The sequence below is a fragment of the Dasypus novemcinctus genome, chromosome 15, assembly GCF_030445035.2.
Source record: "Dasypus novemcinctus isolate mDasNov1 chromosome 15, mDasNov1.1.hap2, whole genome shotgun sequence".
NCBI classification, from domain to species: domain Eukaryota; kingdom Metazoa; phylum Chordata; class Mammalia; order Cingulata; family Dasypodidae; genus Dasypus; species Dasypus novemcinctus.
This window is the reverse complement of record NC_080687.1, coordinates 60,521,567-60,536,355: the sequence shown is the minus strand read 5'-3', so window position 1 is coordinate 60,536,355 and position 14,789 is coordinate 60,521,567. Positions and strand designations below refer to the sequence as shown.

The 14,789-nt window shown below is 33.8% G+C and overlaps 1 protein-coding gene across 30 annotated transcripts in view; it reads right to left on the bottom strand.

Annotated features, from left to right (window-relative positions):
- MYCBP2 (MYC binding protein 2) overlaps positions 1-14,789 on the bottom strand; it is a 263,861-nt gene that overhangs the window by 105,426 nt on the left and 143,646 nt on the right. For all 30 annotated transcript variants that reach the window (XM_058276528.1, XM_058276529.2, XM_058276532.2 and 27 more), the window contains 6 exons: positions 10,882-11,000; positions 10,189-10,276; positions 7,029-7,078; positions 5,083-5,255; positions 3,757-3,901; positions 1,119-1,334 (listed from right to left, as the gene is read on the bottom strand). In XM_058276528.1, the coding sequence (XP_058132511.1) occupies positions 1,119-1,334; positions 3,757-3,901; positions 5,083-5,255; positions 7,029-7,078; positions 10,189-10,276; positions 10,882-11,000 (791 nt within the window). The remainder of the gene's footprint in view (positions 1-1,118; positions 1,335-3,756; positions 3,902-5,082; positions 5,256-7,028; positions 7,079-10,188; positions 10,277-10,881; positions 11,001-14,789) is intronic.

Here is a 14,789-nt window from a genome sequence, read left to right as displayed (position 1 = left end):
ATATATGGAACAAATCAATACAAAGACAGAAACAATCCAAAGAAAAGTCAGTTAAGGCAGTTCATTGCAGAAGAAATTTGAATGGCTAATAAATTTGAGAAGTTACTTAACTAAACTAAGAAACCAGGAAATGAAAATTAAAACAACGAAATATTCACGTCATAGTCATCAAACTGTATTGGTAAAAAACAAGTGTTGATTAGAACATGAAGTACTTGGTACTCTCATATCTTGCTAGTAGGAGTGATGTTTTGGTAATATTTAATATAGTTGAAGATGTGCACACTCTACAATCCAGCAATTACTTTTCTATGTATATATCTTAGAGAAAACTTTTGTTCATGTACAAAACGAAACACACATATAACTATGTTTATTACAATACAACTTATAATGGCAACAAAACAAAACAAAACACCTTAGAAATAATCTAAATGTCCATTGGTAGGAAAATAGATGAACTATGGAGCAGAAATACAATGAAATACTTAAAGAAAGTTAAAATGAATGGATTACAGCTATATGGCTAAACCTCAAAAACAATGTTGAGCAAAAACTGGCAAAACGATATATATATATATGATACCATTTCATAAACAAAAATATACTGCTAATAGATGTATTTGTAATCTATAAAAATATATATTGGAATGATAATCATTAAACTCAGGATAGTGGTTACCTCTAAAGAAGAAGGAAATGGGCCCAGGAAAAAGTATACAGAGTGCTTCAACTGTACTTATAACCATCTGTTTCAAAAATACCTGAAACAATGTCTAACAAAATTGGGCTGTAGGTATATAAACCCTGTCATATTATTCCCAATACTTCTGTATGCCTACAACATTACCATATTAATCATTACCATACAAACCGTCTCAGTGTCTGATTGATTTAACTTGATCTATAATTTCTAATCTCCTCTAGTAACCTGCCAAAAACAAACGAAAATCCTCTATGGAAGAAGGTAACATCATCTTAAAAAATATGATACACGTTTTATATCTATCAACAATTCTACAGACCTGTAGGATTGTCTACTTTTGAATCATTGAAATGTCTGTTATATGAATGAACAGTGAAAGATAAAATGTTTCTGATAAATAAAAATAAATTACCTTCATCATGGTTATGGCAATATATCGTGCTTCCTTCACTATCATTGGTTCATATGAAACATCAAGCTTTGGTGATGCCAGCCCGCCAAAAGTCAAGTCAGTATTAGAAGATGCAGTTGTTACTGCAGGACTGCCAGGAATCCTTTGAGGTTTCTTGACTTGCTCTTGTTGTAAAGATGTTTTTTTCTGAGAAACAGGGACGGCTTTCACTTCCACCTAATCATGACATTTAAAACCAGATACTATTATTATATATTTGTCCATGGCACATCAAAGAAGCAAAGTACATTTATGGACCTCCAATTAAATCTTATGTTAGCATGTATCATCTTGGACATTCCCTTCCAAGTTTTACTTAACAGTGCCAGAATGGTTTCACAATACGGACCTGAACATAGGTAAAATGGAGGCCTAAGCATTTGGAATAAATAATCAAAAATGTCAAAACATAAATAAAAATAAATGCCATCATTACTAAGAACAAAAAAGGATAGTTGAGTGAATGTAGTTTGAATTATGTCAGGGACTAACATTGAATTACGTCGTCAGATAATTCAAGTACGAATACTTTTCTACAATCTCAGCATATTTAAAGTACTAATCTCAATTTCAGCTGTATTGTTCTGAAGGAAAAAAATGTATCCTACTGATAGAAGTCTTTAAAATTAACATACAATAAAACAAATCTTACAACATTAAAGCCTAAAGATGTTCTTTAGCTATTATTATATAAAGATACTTCAACAATTTTCAATAGGTCTAAAATGTTCCTAAAATTTCATGTGCCATAATCAGGCTTAAAATAAAACAGATTAAATTAACTTTGCTTTCAGCTAATAGAATGTGATATTAATAAATTAACGACCAACAGGTACAAAAGTCACTTTTCCCAAGTAGTATTTACAGAAGTTTCTTAGATACATAATTTCTAAACTAGAGATAAATCTGATATAGATTTAAGCATACATAGTAAGAGGTTTAAGGCAAAGGAAGAGAGTGTAGGAGAAACAAAATATATAGGACTAAGAAAATAAACTATAGAGCACAAGATCATGTGGTTAAAAAAAAAAGAACCCAAAGGGGAGAAAGAAAAAGATAAAGCATAAAATCTGACTTTGAAATGCAGGATATAAAAAAACCAGATACCAAACTGCAGTAAGAGATAACAAAAGGCACACAGGAGAAACCATGAAGAAAGAAAATACAACTAAAGAAATACTACAAGCATAGCAGTATAAAAACATTAAAAGAATTAAATGGTATGTCAACCTGGAAAACGGATATTACAATGTAATCACATGAATAAGGAACTTAATCTTGTGAGCTTAAACACTAGATTTAACAACTCACTACATACACTCAAGTAAGAAATTCATGAGTGAAAACACAAGCTCCTTATTATATTACTGTATATTATATACTGTGATAAATTCTTTTAGTGGAGTTATTTCTATATCACTATCAAGATTACTTTATTGCCTATTTGAATTTTTTCTTATAATTTGTGATGCTTTTTGCATTCCATAGAGCAATTTAGGGTGGGTATGATATCATTTTTATGGGATATGACTATATATTGTCTGTAGTTAAGACCCATATAGACATATTTGGGTTAATATGTAAATTGTTCCTGGGGGTCATGGTCAGAAAATTTGAAAAGCACTGCTAAATACTGGCTTTCTTTAGTATCAAATTCAAATGCTTTTCCATATAGTTTACTGTTCTTAAGACATGTGAACACTGTGTCTCTTTTCTTTTTTACTATGACTCTGATAAGCAGTTAACATTGGTATTGTGCTTCTTCATGCTGTAAATCAAAGAATGCATGAAATAATTGAAATAGTTCTAATGAAAGTAATATTGCTATTCTATGAGCAAAAAAGATTCTGTGGCTTAAGAAACTCCAAGCTTCAATCAATCAATACAGTTGTAATACAACTTTTTTTTTTTGGGGGGGGGCGGTGCTGGCTGGGGACTGTCTATTCAAATTTTCATTCAGTATATATTTTTTCAAAAAAATAACAAGAGTTTTAAACAAGATATTTATAGTAAAAGATTATCTCACAAAGTATATGCAATTACTGTTAGCTTTAAAACTTCACTATTAATTAACGCCTCAGGGAAAAGGTATCCAAAAAACTGTACATTCATCACAAACACATGACTATTAACATTCTTTGTTCTTTGACAATTTATTTAAATTTATGTTTTTCTAATTCATTTGGGAACATCAATATTATTTTTGATGTGGTTTTGAGAATAACAAATGCAGAACGTACTTGAGTCTTGCAAAAAATACGTACAGAAATAGAAAATGTATTCTTTCATTCATCTATTAAATCAATCTATTAGAGGGTCCACCCTCTAAGTGCTTAGCATTCTTTATATGGATACTTTCTTATCCTTCCTTTGAATCACCATAGCGCCTAGCAAAATGCAAAAGAAATAAACGAACAAAAATGTGTAGCTTGGAAGCTTGAGGACTAATTTAATACAAACAAGCCATTAATATAAACAGTTCATTTTTCAGCTTTCTTCTTTACAAATATATAAAGAGAGCAGAGCAAATTTTCTAAAACTTTATTAATTATACGAGTTAGTATATCAATGTCTAGTAACTTAATTCAGGTTTTATTACCTTCATATTGGGAACATGTACTACATCCCCATACTGGTCTTTTGTTTGAACAGTTATCGTGGTAGGCCAACCGCAGCGAATATCATCCTTATTCAAGATCAAAGATGTTTTCTGAGGATCAGCATAGGAATCTGGCTGAAGCCACCTAACAATAATAAAAATGCATTCATTCATCAGCATTTTTAATGATTAATATAAAATCAAGCTAAATGAATAAAACACATCACAAAAATTTCTAAAATACCTTCATTTCCAATGCAGTGAAAATCACATGGTATCACCCTTAGAAACTGTTAATAACAAATTCATTAAGAAAAATGCCAATAAAATGAAATTTCTGATGTTTATATGAAATACAGAAATAATTTTAAAGCCAGGAAACTTAGATTTTTAACTGTAGCTAATTTAAAATCACAAAAGAAGGCAATTTTAGGTTACTTATAATTTGAGGTCCTCAGTACACTCATTCTTCCTGATGTGTGCCTTAATTTGCCAGCTTGAAAACTTGGGAAAGAGCAACATTTAGAAAAAACAGGGACAGAAATGGCATTACGCATGCTCAAGAGCAGCTAAGTTCACGGTTTACTAACCATCTTCCACAATTTTTCAACTATCTTCCTTATTCCGTGTACATTTTGACAATTTTCTATAGTCTGTGATATCTATTTCTTAATTTATTCCAGGATTACATTCAAGTCATCCTGAGAGATGAATAATAGGTAATTCTATCATGCATTATATAAAAACCCCAACAAGATAGCAATGAGGCTGACCTACAAGATTTTTTATTCCTCTCCATTGTCATTTAGCTTTTAAAAACTAGGGAATTGCTGCATTTTAAAAATTAAAACCAGAAAGAAGTTGGATTTTTATTTTTCACCAGTAAAATCACACTAGCCAATATACATATATATTTTTTCATCTTAAATGAAAAGCAAATAGCAACAAAAATAAATCAGAATTTTATTTGATTTAAATTATAAATTTACATATATATTTAAAAAACAGACTTAATATAAAATAGGGTAATAACTCTAGGAGTATAGCCTAGATATTAAATATTATTGTCAAATACATAGACTTTTCAATTATATCATGTGTTCTACAAATCTTTTAAATAAAAATTTCACTTAGGAAACTTAAATCATTTAACAGTTAAATTTAAAAAACATTTTCAAGTAGTAAATACCATTTTATACTACCACAAATTCAAAGCACATAAAATATTATTTTAGGCAACATTTAAGATTCTAATGACTTCTCTTTCATTTCTCTTCAGAAATGAAGACTGAGCAAGAAGCAATGTTAGTACTTAAATTACAATACCTTGCAAGCCTTCCACCACTAGATCCTGGAACACAAGCAATAAAATCATCCAAAAAGGACTGTTCATTGCTTTGAATTTGAAGTGGTAAATTTCCTTCAAGTGCCTCTAATATAGTTGGTGAATGAGAAAGAGCTAAACCCTTTCCAAGAATTCCAGAATGAGTTTTGCACACCTGTTGGGTGAAAGAGATTCTCTATATATTTTAAAATATAAAACTTTAACTCTGAATTTTAAAATCTGTACACAATTACAGAAAGGCCTTCTTAGAGAAATGATTCTCTCTTCATTCCCCAGTATTCATTCTTTACCCATAAAGCAGAAAATCCAGAAGGGAAAAGGGTGAAAATAACACTTCCAGTCTTTTTCTGTTCTTTTATTCTTTCTTCCTATGCAAAAAAAACAGTGACTTTATTGGGTTGGTCAGACTGAACGACAGATTAGAACATATGGGTACTCTTTCTCTTTTCATCTCCATGCTACTAGATGAAATGATGCCGTCTTCTCTTAATCCAGCCCACTGGGGGCGGAGGGTGTTGGGTTGGTAATCCAACTCATTTGTCAGGGCCAGACCTCTCTTCCACAGGCAGCTGTAAAAATTTCCCTTTTTTAGTCCTCTTTCGCTATCTTCGCAAACTGTGTGTGACCTTATGGGTGGTTGGCTACCAAGGTCTTGACCTGGGGTCAAAGTACTAGTAGCCTACTGTGGCTGCACATAAATTCTATTAGCCTGTCTAGTTATATTGAAGTTGAGGAAAAGAGACTGATAAAACAAACTTTAGTTTTCACTTATCTGACAAGTAAACCTTACTTTACTACAAATATTTTCTTTAAATACTGAAACTCTAGACATTTTTAATGACTATACAATAATTTTCAAAACAAAATATTTTTTATAAAAAAAGGATTATACTTCTAGAACTATCAAATTAACACAACCATAATTTCAGCATTCTATAAACGATGTAATTCAAAAACTATGATATTTAGCCCTAGACTTGAGTCAATCCTAGCTTTCAACAAATTACTCACTGGGAGATCTTGGGCTAACAATTTACAAAACGTTCCTCAATCTGTACAATGAGTAAACTGGTAATTAAATAATCCATCTATGAAATGATTACAAAATTTAAATTAAATACATATTAAATACACAACCCATTAACTAATAAATAGTAGATATTTAGTAGATACCAGACAACCACAATGATTATATTCCTTTACATGCCAAAAGAGTAGGCATCTAGAGGTTACGCTTATGCATATCTCAACAGGATTTCACTGACATCCAAAGTAGATTCGACTCCAAATAGCCGGGCCCCTGAGGGCTCTTGAGACATCCAAACACTATAGTCAGGGCAGATAGTTCAGGAGTTTGGTGCCTTGCCAGTGGGTCCTACTTTGTAATTTATGCTCCCCAGTATGATGGAGTTGGACCCAGTTGTGGTTTCCCTACACAAGGCTCTTCTGTCCTTCCATTTGAACTTATAATTAATACTAGAGGTGGTATGTGTATCCAAGAGACTTAAATCTTTGGGTTGTCCGTGTGCCAGCTGGGCCCTGAATTTCAAAAGAATTGCAATATCTACCAGTTTCCTTTGTGAAATGCCTTTCCTCTTATTCTAACTGGCAAAATAAAATCAAGATCCAAATTCAATGTCCACAGCTCTGCAAAGCCTTCCCCTACACCTTTGGCACTTGGATGTTCTTCTTTCTCCCACAGGATTTATGTCTAATTCCAAGTTAACACCCGCCACACAGCACTGTAAGGGCAACTTTGTGCTTCTCATCAAGGTGAACAACTATGAGCTATCTCTGTAACTGCCAAAGATTAGATAAAAGTACTTAATGAATGATCCCTCGGTTCAAGAAAATGAGGCTGACTTGAGCGAAAACACTACTTTTAAATTAACAAATAATATTTATCCTATAAAGTTTGGTACAATACCTGTAATGCAGCCTCTTCAAGAATTTCTAGATCTTCTTCTAATTCATTACCTGTTGTGCAAATGAAAAGTTTCACTAAAATTTATTAACGTTCAGTTTAACTTTCTGGTCCTTTGAAGTCATTATAACTTTTTGTAATTCTGACATTCCAGATTGAAAAGAACAGTTATCATTCTGGATATGTCTCTGTAGTTTGCCTTTTAAAATGTAAACTATTTTCAGAAAATGACAATAAGTTCAATTTTCAAGGCAATATTCAAAAAAGCAGCCATCAAGTGATTTGCAAAACATACACTATATTTATGCATATAAATATATACTTTTGAATTTAATTTGATAGCACTGACCTACTATTTTTACAAAATGGAGGTAACTGATTATTCAGAATTTAAGGCCTTATATTTCAGTTGTCTTGTGAAAGAGTTATATATACATTTACTAAACAGTGACTCACCTAGAAACATAAGGTAGTGACTGTATTCTTCAGCCTTTTCCTCTTTATTGCACATATGGAACATTTTATTTATTGACCTTTATTTAAAAGCTCAATTAAGTGATACAATTTTACTACACAAGTAATACTTTTTCAAGGGGACAATTCGAACTGTGAAGTGTAGAAAAAAAATTCTCTTTCTGCAATCACCCACCCACCAAAGACAACCAATGTCTAAAGTTACCTATTCTTAAAGAGTATTAACAGAATATTGCTTATTCTTCTAGAAACTCTGTGCAAATAGGTGTGTGTGTGTATATCTGTGTACACATACAGACATACCTGCACATGCATATATATGTTTACAGATATATATGAAAATGGAACTCTTCTACAATTTGCTTTTCTCACATAACAACCTAATTTAGACATGTTTCCTTCTCTGGACATATAGGTCTACTTTTTTTTAAACACCTGCACATTCTCCCATTGTATGTATGTATGTATGTACCATTACTCATCTAACCAATTTCCAAATAACAGACATTTTGTTTCCTGCTAGATTTTTACAGTCACAAGCACTGCTATCTCAATCCATCCTTGAACATATATATTTTGTGCATTTGTGAAACTATGTATATAAAAATTCTAGGTCAAAAAGTACATGCATGTACAATTTTTAAAGCTACTGACAAGCTTCCTCCAAAGAGGTGGTACTGATTTTCCTTATATGAATAGAATATAAGTAACATTATGTAGGAGCCAGAGAACTGAGAAGAATGAAAGGAACCAGGAAGAGGAAAGGGAATAGAGAAGAAAGAAAGGGAGAGAAAAAGAGAAGGGAAGGAAAGAAAGTGTAGATTAGGAAAGGCAGTCTGAAAGCAGAACATAGATGGATTTGTCAGGGGTGAGAATTGGGAAACTGAAGTAGAGTCTTTTATTCCCAAATACTGTGAAATGACATGTTGGCACAAGTGTAAGTATTATAATTAGCAAACATTTTTTATCTTTATCATCTTGATTGTAAATTAATTTATATACCATACAAATTTGTCTCATTTGTCTGTTGTGCTTCACATGGAAACTCTTCTAAAGAGCTATCTATATCTTCAACCTGACTCCAACTTCTCTTTCCATTCTGTCAATCCACTCTAAAAGGCCTAATATCTGTATCATTTTACTGAAATATGCCTTTCTGAGTATATTAATAACCACATGTTTTCAAATCCAATGACAAATTTTCATTAACATATCAGTAGCATGCCATTCACTATGCTGTTTTTTTCCTCCAGTCTCGCTGGCTGTTCTTATTTAAATCTCCTTCTCCTAATCTGTACAACTTTGAATTCTGGCTAGTCTCAGCTTTGATCCTGGGCATTCTTATCTGCAGTCCTTTCTGAAATGGTTAATTTTATATATCAGCTTGGCTAAATTCAGACAGAAAAAAATTTCACAGGAAGCAAGGAGCTGAAACGGAACTCAGAAGAGATGGAAGAGATCAGGAGGTGCTGCCTTGTGCCTTGTTATGTGACAGGAGTCCAGGATTCCTGTCATTGGAGGAGGAAACATCACCTTGATAATGCTTTGATTTGGACATTTTTACAGCCTCAGGTAATGGTGCCCAAGCTCTTTGGTCAAACACTAATATGGATATTGCTATCTATTTTGTAGATGTAATTAACATCTACAATCAGATCACTTTAATAAAGGTAATTACTCTCAGTAATGTCAGTTAACCTCATCCAATCAGTTGAAAACCTTAAAAGGAAAAACTGAGATTTCCTGGAGAAGACATTCTGCCTCAATACTACAATATCCACTTTGACTGAGTTTATGGCCTGCCAGTCTGCCATACAAATTTCAATACATGCCAGATGCCACAATTACATGAGCCAATTCCTTAAAATGAATCACTTAATTTGTACATCTTTCATATTGTCTAATGTATTTAATTAACAACTTTGATCATATGACACTGTTATTGACTCATCCCATGAACCCCAGACAATGAATAGCCAACTGCCTACTAGATAACTCTACAGGCTATATAAGAAATATTTCAAACTTTTAGCTCAATACTATATACTCAGTGTGTAAATCAGTACCTGGAACATAGCATGTATGTGCATAAGGGATGGTGTGTGTGTGTATAAATAAAAAAGACTTGGGAAGTGGACTTGACCCAGTGGATAGGGCGTCTGCCTCCTTGACCCGTGTGGAGCTGGCCCCTGCGCAGTTCTGATGTGCGCAAGGAGTGCCCTGCCATGCAAGGGTGTCTCCCGCATAGTGGAGCCCCCCATGCAAGGAGTGTGCCCCGTAAGGACAGCCGCCCAGGGCGAAAGAAAGTGCAGCCTGCCCAAGAATGGTGCCGAACACACGGTGAGCTGACACAAGATGACGCAACAAAAAGAAACACAGATTCCCATGTAGCTGACAACAGAAGCGGACAAAAAGAAAGAACACGCAGCAAATGGACACAGAGACTAGACAACTGGGGCAGGGGTTGGGGGAAGGGGAGAGAAATAAATAAAATAAATAAATCTTTAAAAAAAAAAAGACTGCAGTCTCTGTTAAAAATAAATCAAATTACCAGTATATTACACAATTATTGTTATAAATGGATGTGTTTATGGAATCATTTTTCCTAATATATTTTCAGAACTTTCTATAATGAATATATTCCACTTAAAAAAAAATTCATAAACACCTAGTACTGGACCAGACTTACCAATTGGAAGTGCTAGATCCTTTTTCATCAAAGCTGCCGCACAAACCCCACCAAGATTGGCTAATTCTTTTTCCAACTGAATGACTCCCTGTAGAATTGCAAAAAATGAGTAGTTTTAAATAAAAGTTTAGAAAATAATGTGGGTTTATTAACAAAATGTGACTTGCATTCAAGCATTACTTTTGAAACTAGAAAGAAGCACGTACTAGCTAATGGTTAAACTGAAGAGATGCAACATTATTATCTTATCCTGGTTATTAATTTTAGGTCTACAATGTTCACTGTCCAAATAATTTTTTTTTCATTCATTACCTTGAAGGGACATGATCAACTTTAGTCCCTGGTTTTGTTTTACTGAATGATTTAAGATATTTTAAGATAGAAAGTTAGTCCCTTTGTGAAATCAGGTTCTATTATTTATTCAGAAAGGTAAAGGCATTTGAGCAGGTTTGGGGAAGACATATTTACACCAAGTCTTTAAAGGCTGGTCATGATGCACAAACTCCATTTTCCCTGTGCTTTAAAAGTAGCAGGACAGTTCACAAGACACACTTTAAACACGAAATATTTTAAATCATGAACACCCTAGTTTAAAACAGATTTCTAAATTTTTCAAGATATACAATAAATCAAATTTAAAAGCAGCCCTTAGAAATACAAAATTAACAGAATTAAAAGATAATTGACTATTACCTCATCAGGTCCAGGGCTAAATTCATATCCAACTGCAAAACACTTAAAGCCATAGAAAGAAGCTTTGTCATCTTTCACATAATCTGATGCAGTCTCCAGTGAAAAAAGGGCCTCATTTCCTAAAAATAAAAAACTAGAATTGAGTTCAAAATTTGAAACAATTTCATTAAAATTTCCCTGCCTTTTATCCATCTCAAAATAGGTAGCAATAAAAATCAAGGTATTAATAACTTAATTAGACATTTTTGTTTGCATATCTATGTGAGGGAAATTGTGTTAAAAAGAACACTGGAAAAATACGACCACCCCAAGGAATTATTATGATTTTCTTCACGATCATATGCTCCTTCTGAATCAAATTTCCTAGTTTTAAATTACATGGGCATGGGAGGCAGATGTGGTTCAAGTTATCAGGCTCCCATCTACCATACTGGAGGTCCTGGGTTTGGTCCCTGGAGCCTCCTGATAAAGACAGGCTGGCCCATGTGGTGAGCTGACAACAAGACGGCACAACAAAAAAGACACAAATGGGAAAGACAATGAGAGACACAACAAAACCAGGAGCTGAGGTGGCTCAAGTGACTGAATGCCTTTCACCCACATTGGATGGTTCCTGTATCAGTTCCTAGTATCTCCTAAAGAGAAGACAAGCAGACACAGAACACACAGCAAATGGACACAGAAAGCAGACAGTGAGAGCAAGTAGTGGTAGGGATGGTGGTGGGAATAAATAAATAAAACAAATCTTAAAAAAAAATTACATGGGCCATCTTTTTTGTTTTTTTAATTGTATTTTTTAAAAATGTATTTTTAATTGAAGTATATCACTCATGCATGAATATGCATAAATGTGTATAGTAAAGGTTGTGAACTTACAAAATAAACATGCATAATAACATCTAAAAGGTTCTCATACATCACCTCTTCATCAACACCTTGCATTGTTGTGAAACATTTGTTACAAACTATGCAAGAGTATTGTCAAAATACTACTGCTTAGTCCCCTATCTTACATTTGCTTATATTTGGTGTATTTTTCCCCCAACCTGCCCTGGTTTTTTAAAATATATTTTTATTGCAGAGGTTGTGAACTTATAAAACAATCATACACCTGTGTAAAATTCTCATACAAACACCCCTTCACCAACACACCACATTGTGGTGGAATATTTGATACAGATTATGAGATAATTTCATCAGACTGTTACCACCAATCATGGTCTACTGCATACATTTGGCACACTTTTTCCATACTGCCATTATCAACATAGTACATCTTTGGCATTGATTCAAGAACTTTATTCTATTGCTGTTAACCATAGTCCATGGTTACACCAATTGTATTTTTCCTATGCTTCTCCACATTCCCACCACTGTGCAACAGTGGTGTACATCTTCTCTAGCTCACAGGACACTTTTGCAGCTGTACTTTCAACCACAATTCTCATCCCCCTCTGGGTTCACTGTGCTATTCAGTACCTAGATAATTCTCTAGCTTTCTTTCAATTGATATTTACTTCCCCAGACTACCCTTTTCAGCCACAATTCCTTTTATAAACCAGCTGCTACTCACTATAAAGTGTTACAATCAACTCTATCCATTTCCACACTTTTACAGTCAATTAAAACTTCTCCATACATTAAGTGTCGGTAGTTCTTCTCAACACTCCTCTTATCTCCTAATAACCTATACTTGGGTTTTAACTCCATGAGTTTATTCTTCATATTTAGCTCATATTAATGAGACCATGCAATATTTGTCCTTTTGTGTCTGGCTTACTATGCTTAGCATAATGTCTTCAAGGTTCATCCATGTTATCATATGTGTCCCAATTTCATTTTTTTTTTTTCCTGCAGCATAGTATTCCATTGTATGTACATCCACATTTTATTTACCCATTCTTTGGTTGATGGACACTTGGGTTGTTTCTGTCTTTTGGCATTTGTGAATAATGCCGCAATGAACACTGGTGTGCAAATGTCTGTTTGTGTCATAGGTTTTTAGTTCTTCTGGATATATTCCCAGTAGAAGAACTGCTGGATCATATGGCAGTTCTCTATATATCTTCCCAGGAATCACTAAACTGTCTCCATAAAGGCTGCACCATTTTGCAATCCCACCAACAGTGAAGGAGTGTTTCTATTTCTCTACATCCTCTCCAGAACTTATTGTTGTCTGTTTAATAAAGGCCATCTATGTGGTGTTAGATGATATCTCATTGTTATTTTGCTTTGCATTTCCCTAATAGCTAGTGATATGGAACATTTTTTCATGTGCTTTTTGGTCATTTGTATTTCTTCTTTGGAGAAGTATTTATTTAAATCTTGTGTCCATTTTAATTGGATTGCTTGCTCTTTTATGGTTGAGTTGTATGAGGTCTTCACATAGAATGGAAATCAAACCCTTATTGTATACGGTTTAGAAATATTTTCTCCCATTGGGTGGGCTGCCTTTTCACTTTCTTGATGAAGTTCTTTGAATCACAAAAGTGTTTTAAGTTTGAGGAGGTCCCAGTTATCTATGCTTTCTTTCATTGCTCCTATTTTTGGTGTAATGTTTAAGAATTCATCTCCTACTACCAGGTCTTGAAGGTGTTTCTCTAAATTTTCTTCTAGGAGCTTAATGGCTCTTGCTTGGACAGGGGTCTTCTTTCTTTGTTTTAGCTACAAAATATCCAGTTCTCCCCACACCATTTGTTGAATAGACTGTTTTGCCCCAGCTGGGCACGATTGACAGATTTGTGAAAAATCACTTGGTCATAGATGTAAGGGTCTGTTTCTGAGCCATAAATTTGGTTCCATTGGTCTATGTGTCTATCTTTATGCCAATATCATGCTGCTTTTACCACTGTAGCTAGATATTAATATAATAACATGGTTTAAGTCCGGAAGTGCGAGTTCTATAACTTCACTTTTCCTTTTAAAGAGGTGTCTGGCTATTCAGGGCCTCTTACCCTTCCAGATAAATTTGATAATTGTGTTTTCCATTTGTTTAAAAAATGCTGGTGGAATTTTTATTAGGATTGCATTGAATCTGTGCATCAATTTGGGTAGAACTGACATCTTAATGACATTTAGTCTTCCAATCTGTGAGCATAGAATGTTTTTCCAATTATTTAGGTCTTTCTTTATTTCTTTCAGCTATGCATTGTAGTTTTCTAAATACACGTGGATTTACATCCTTAATTAAGTTTATTCCTAAATAATTGATTCTTTTAGTTGCTATTGTAAATGGAATTTTTTTCCTAACTTCCTCCTCAGATTGCGCATTACAATTGTATAGAAACAAAACTGATTTTTGCATATTGATCTTGTATCCTGACATTCTACTGAGATTGTTTATTAGCTCTAGCAGTTTTGTTGTAGATCTTTTGAGACTTTCTAGATATAGGATCACTTCATTTGTGAATAGTTAAAGTTTTACTTCTTCCTTTCTGATTTGGATTCCTTTTATTTCTTTTTCTTGCCTGACTGCGCTAGCTAGAACCTCTAGCACTACACTGAACAACGATGGTGACAGTGGGCATCCTTGTCTTCTCCCTGATCTCAATGGGAAAGTTTTCAGTCTTTCACCACTGAGTACAATGTTAGATGTGGATACAGGCAATTGTTTTTAAATCAGTTGTCAGTTACTAGATCAGCATTCTCTGTTTTAGGGTTGGGCAATCCCTACTGTGGGTTGAATCGTGTGCCCCCTATCCCCCAATATGTTGAAGCCCTAATCCCTGGTACCTGTGAATGTGACCTTATTTGGAAATAGGGTCTTTGCAGATGTAGTCAAGTTAGGAAGAGGTCATACTGGGCTAGGTGGGCCCTAATCCAATATGATTGTTGTCCTCAAAAGAAAAAGAGAAGAGACACAGACACAGAGACACTGAGAGGAGAAATCCATGGGAAGGAGATAGACA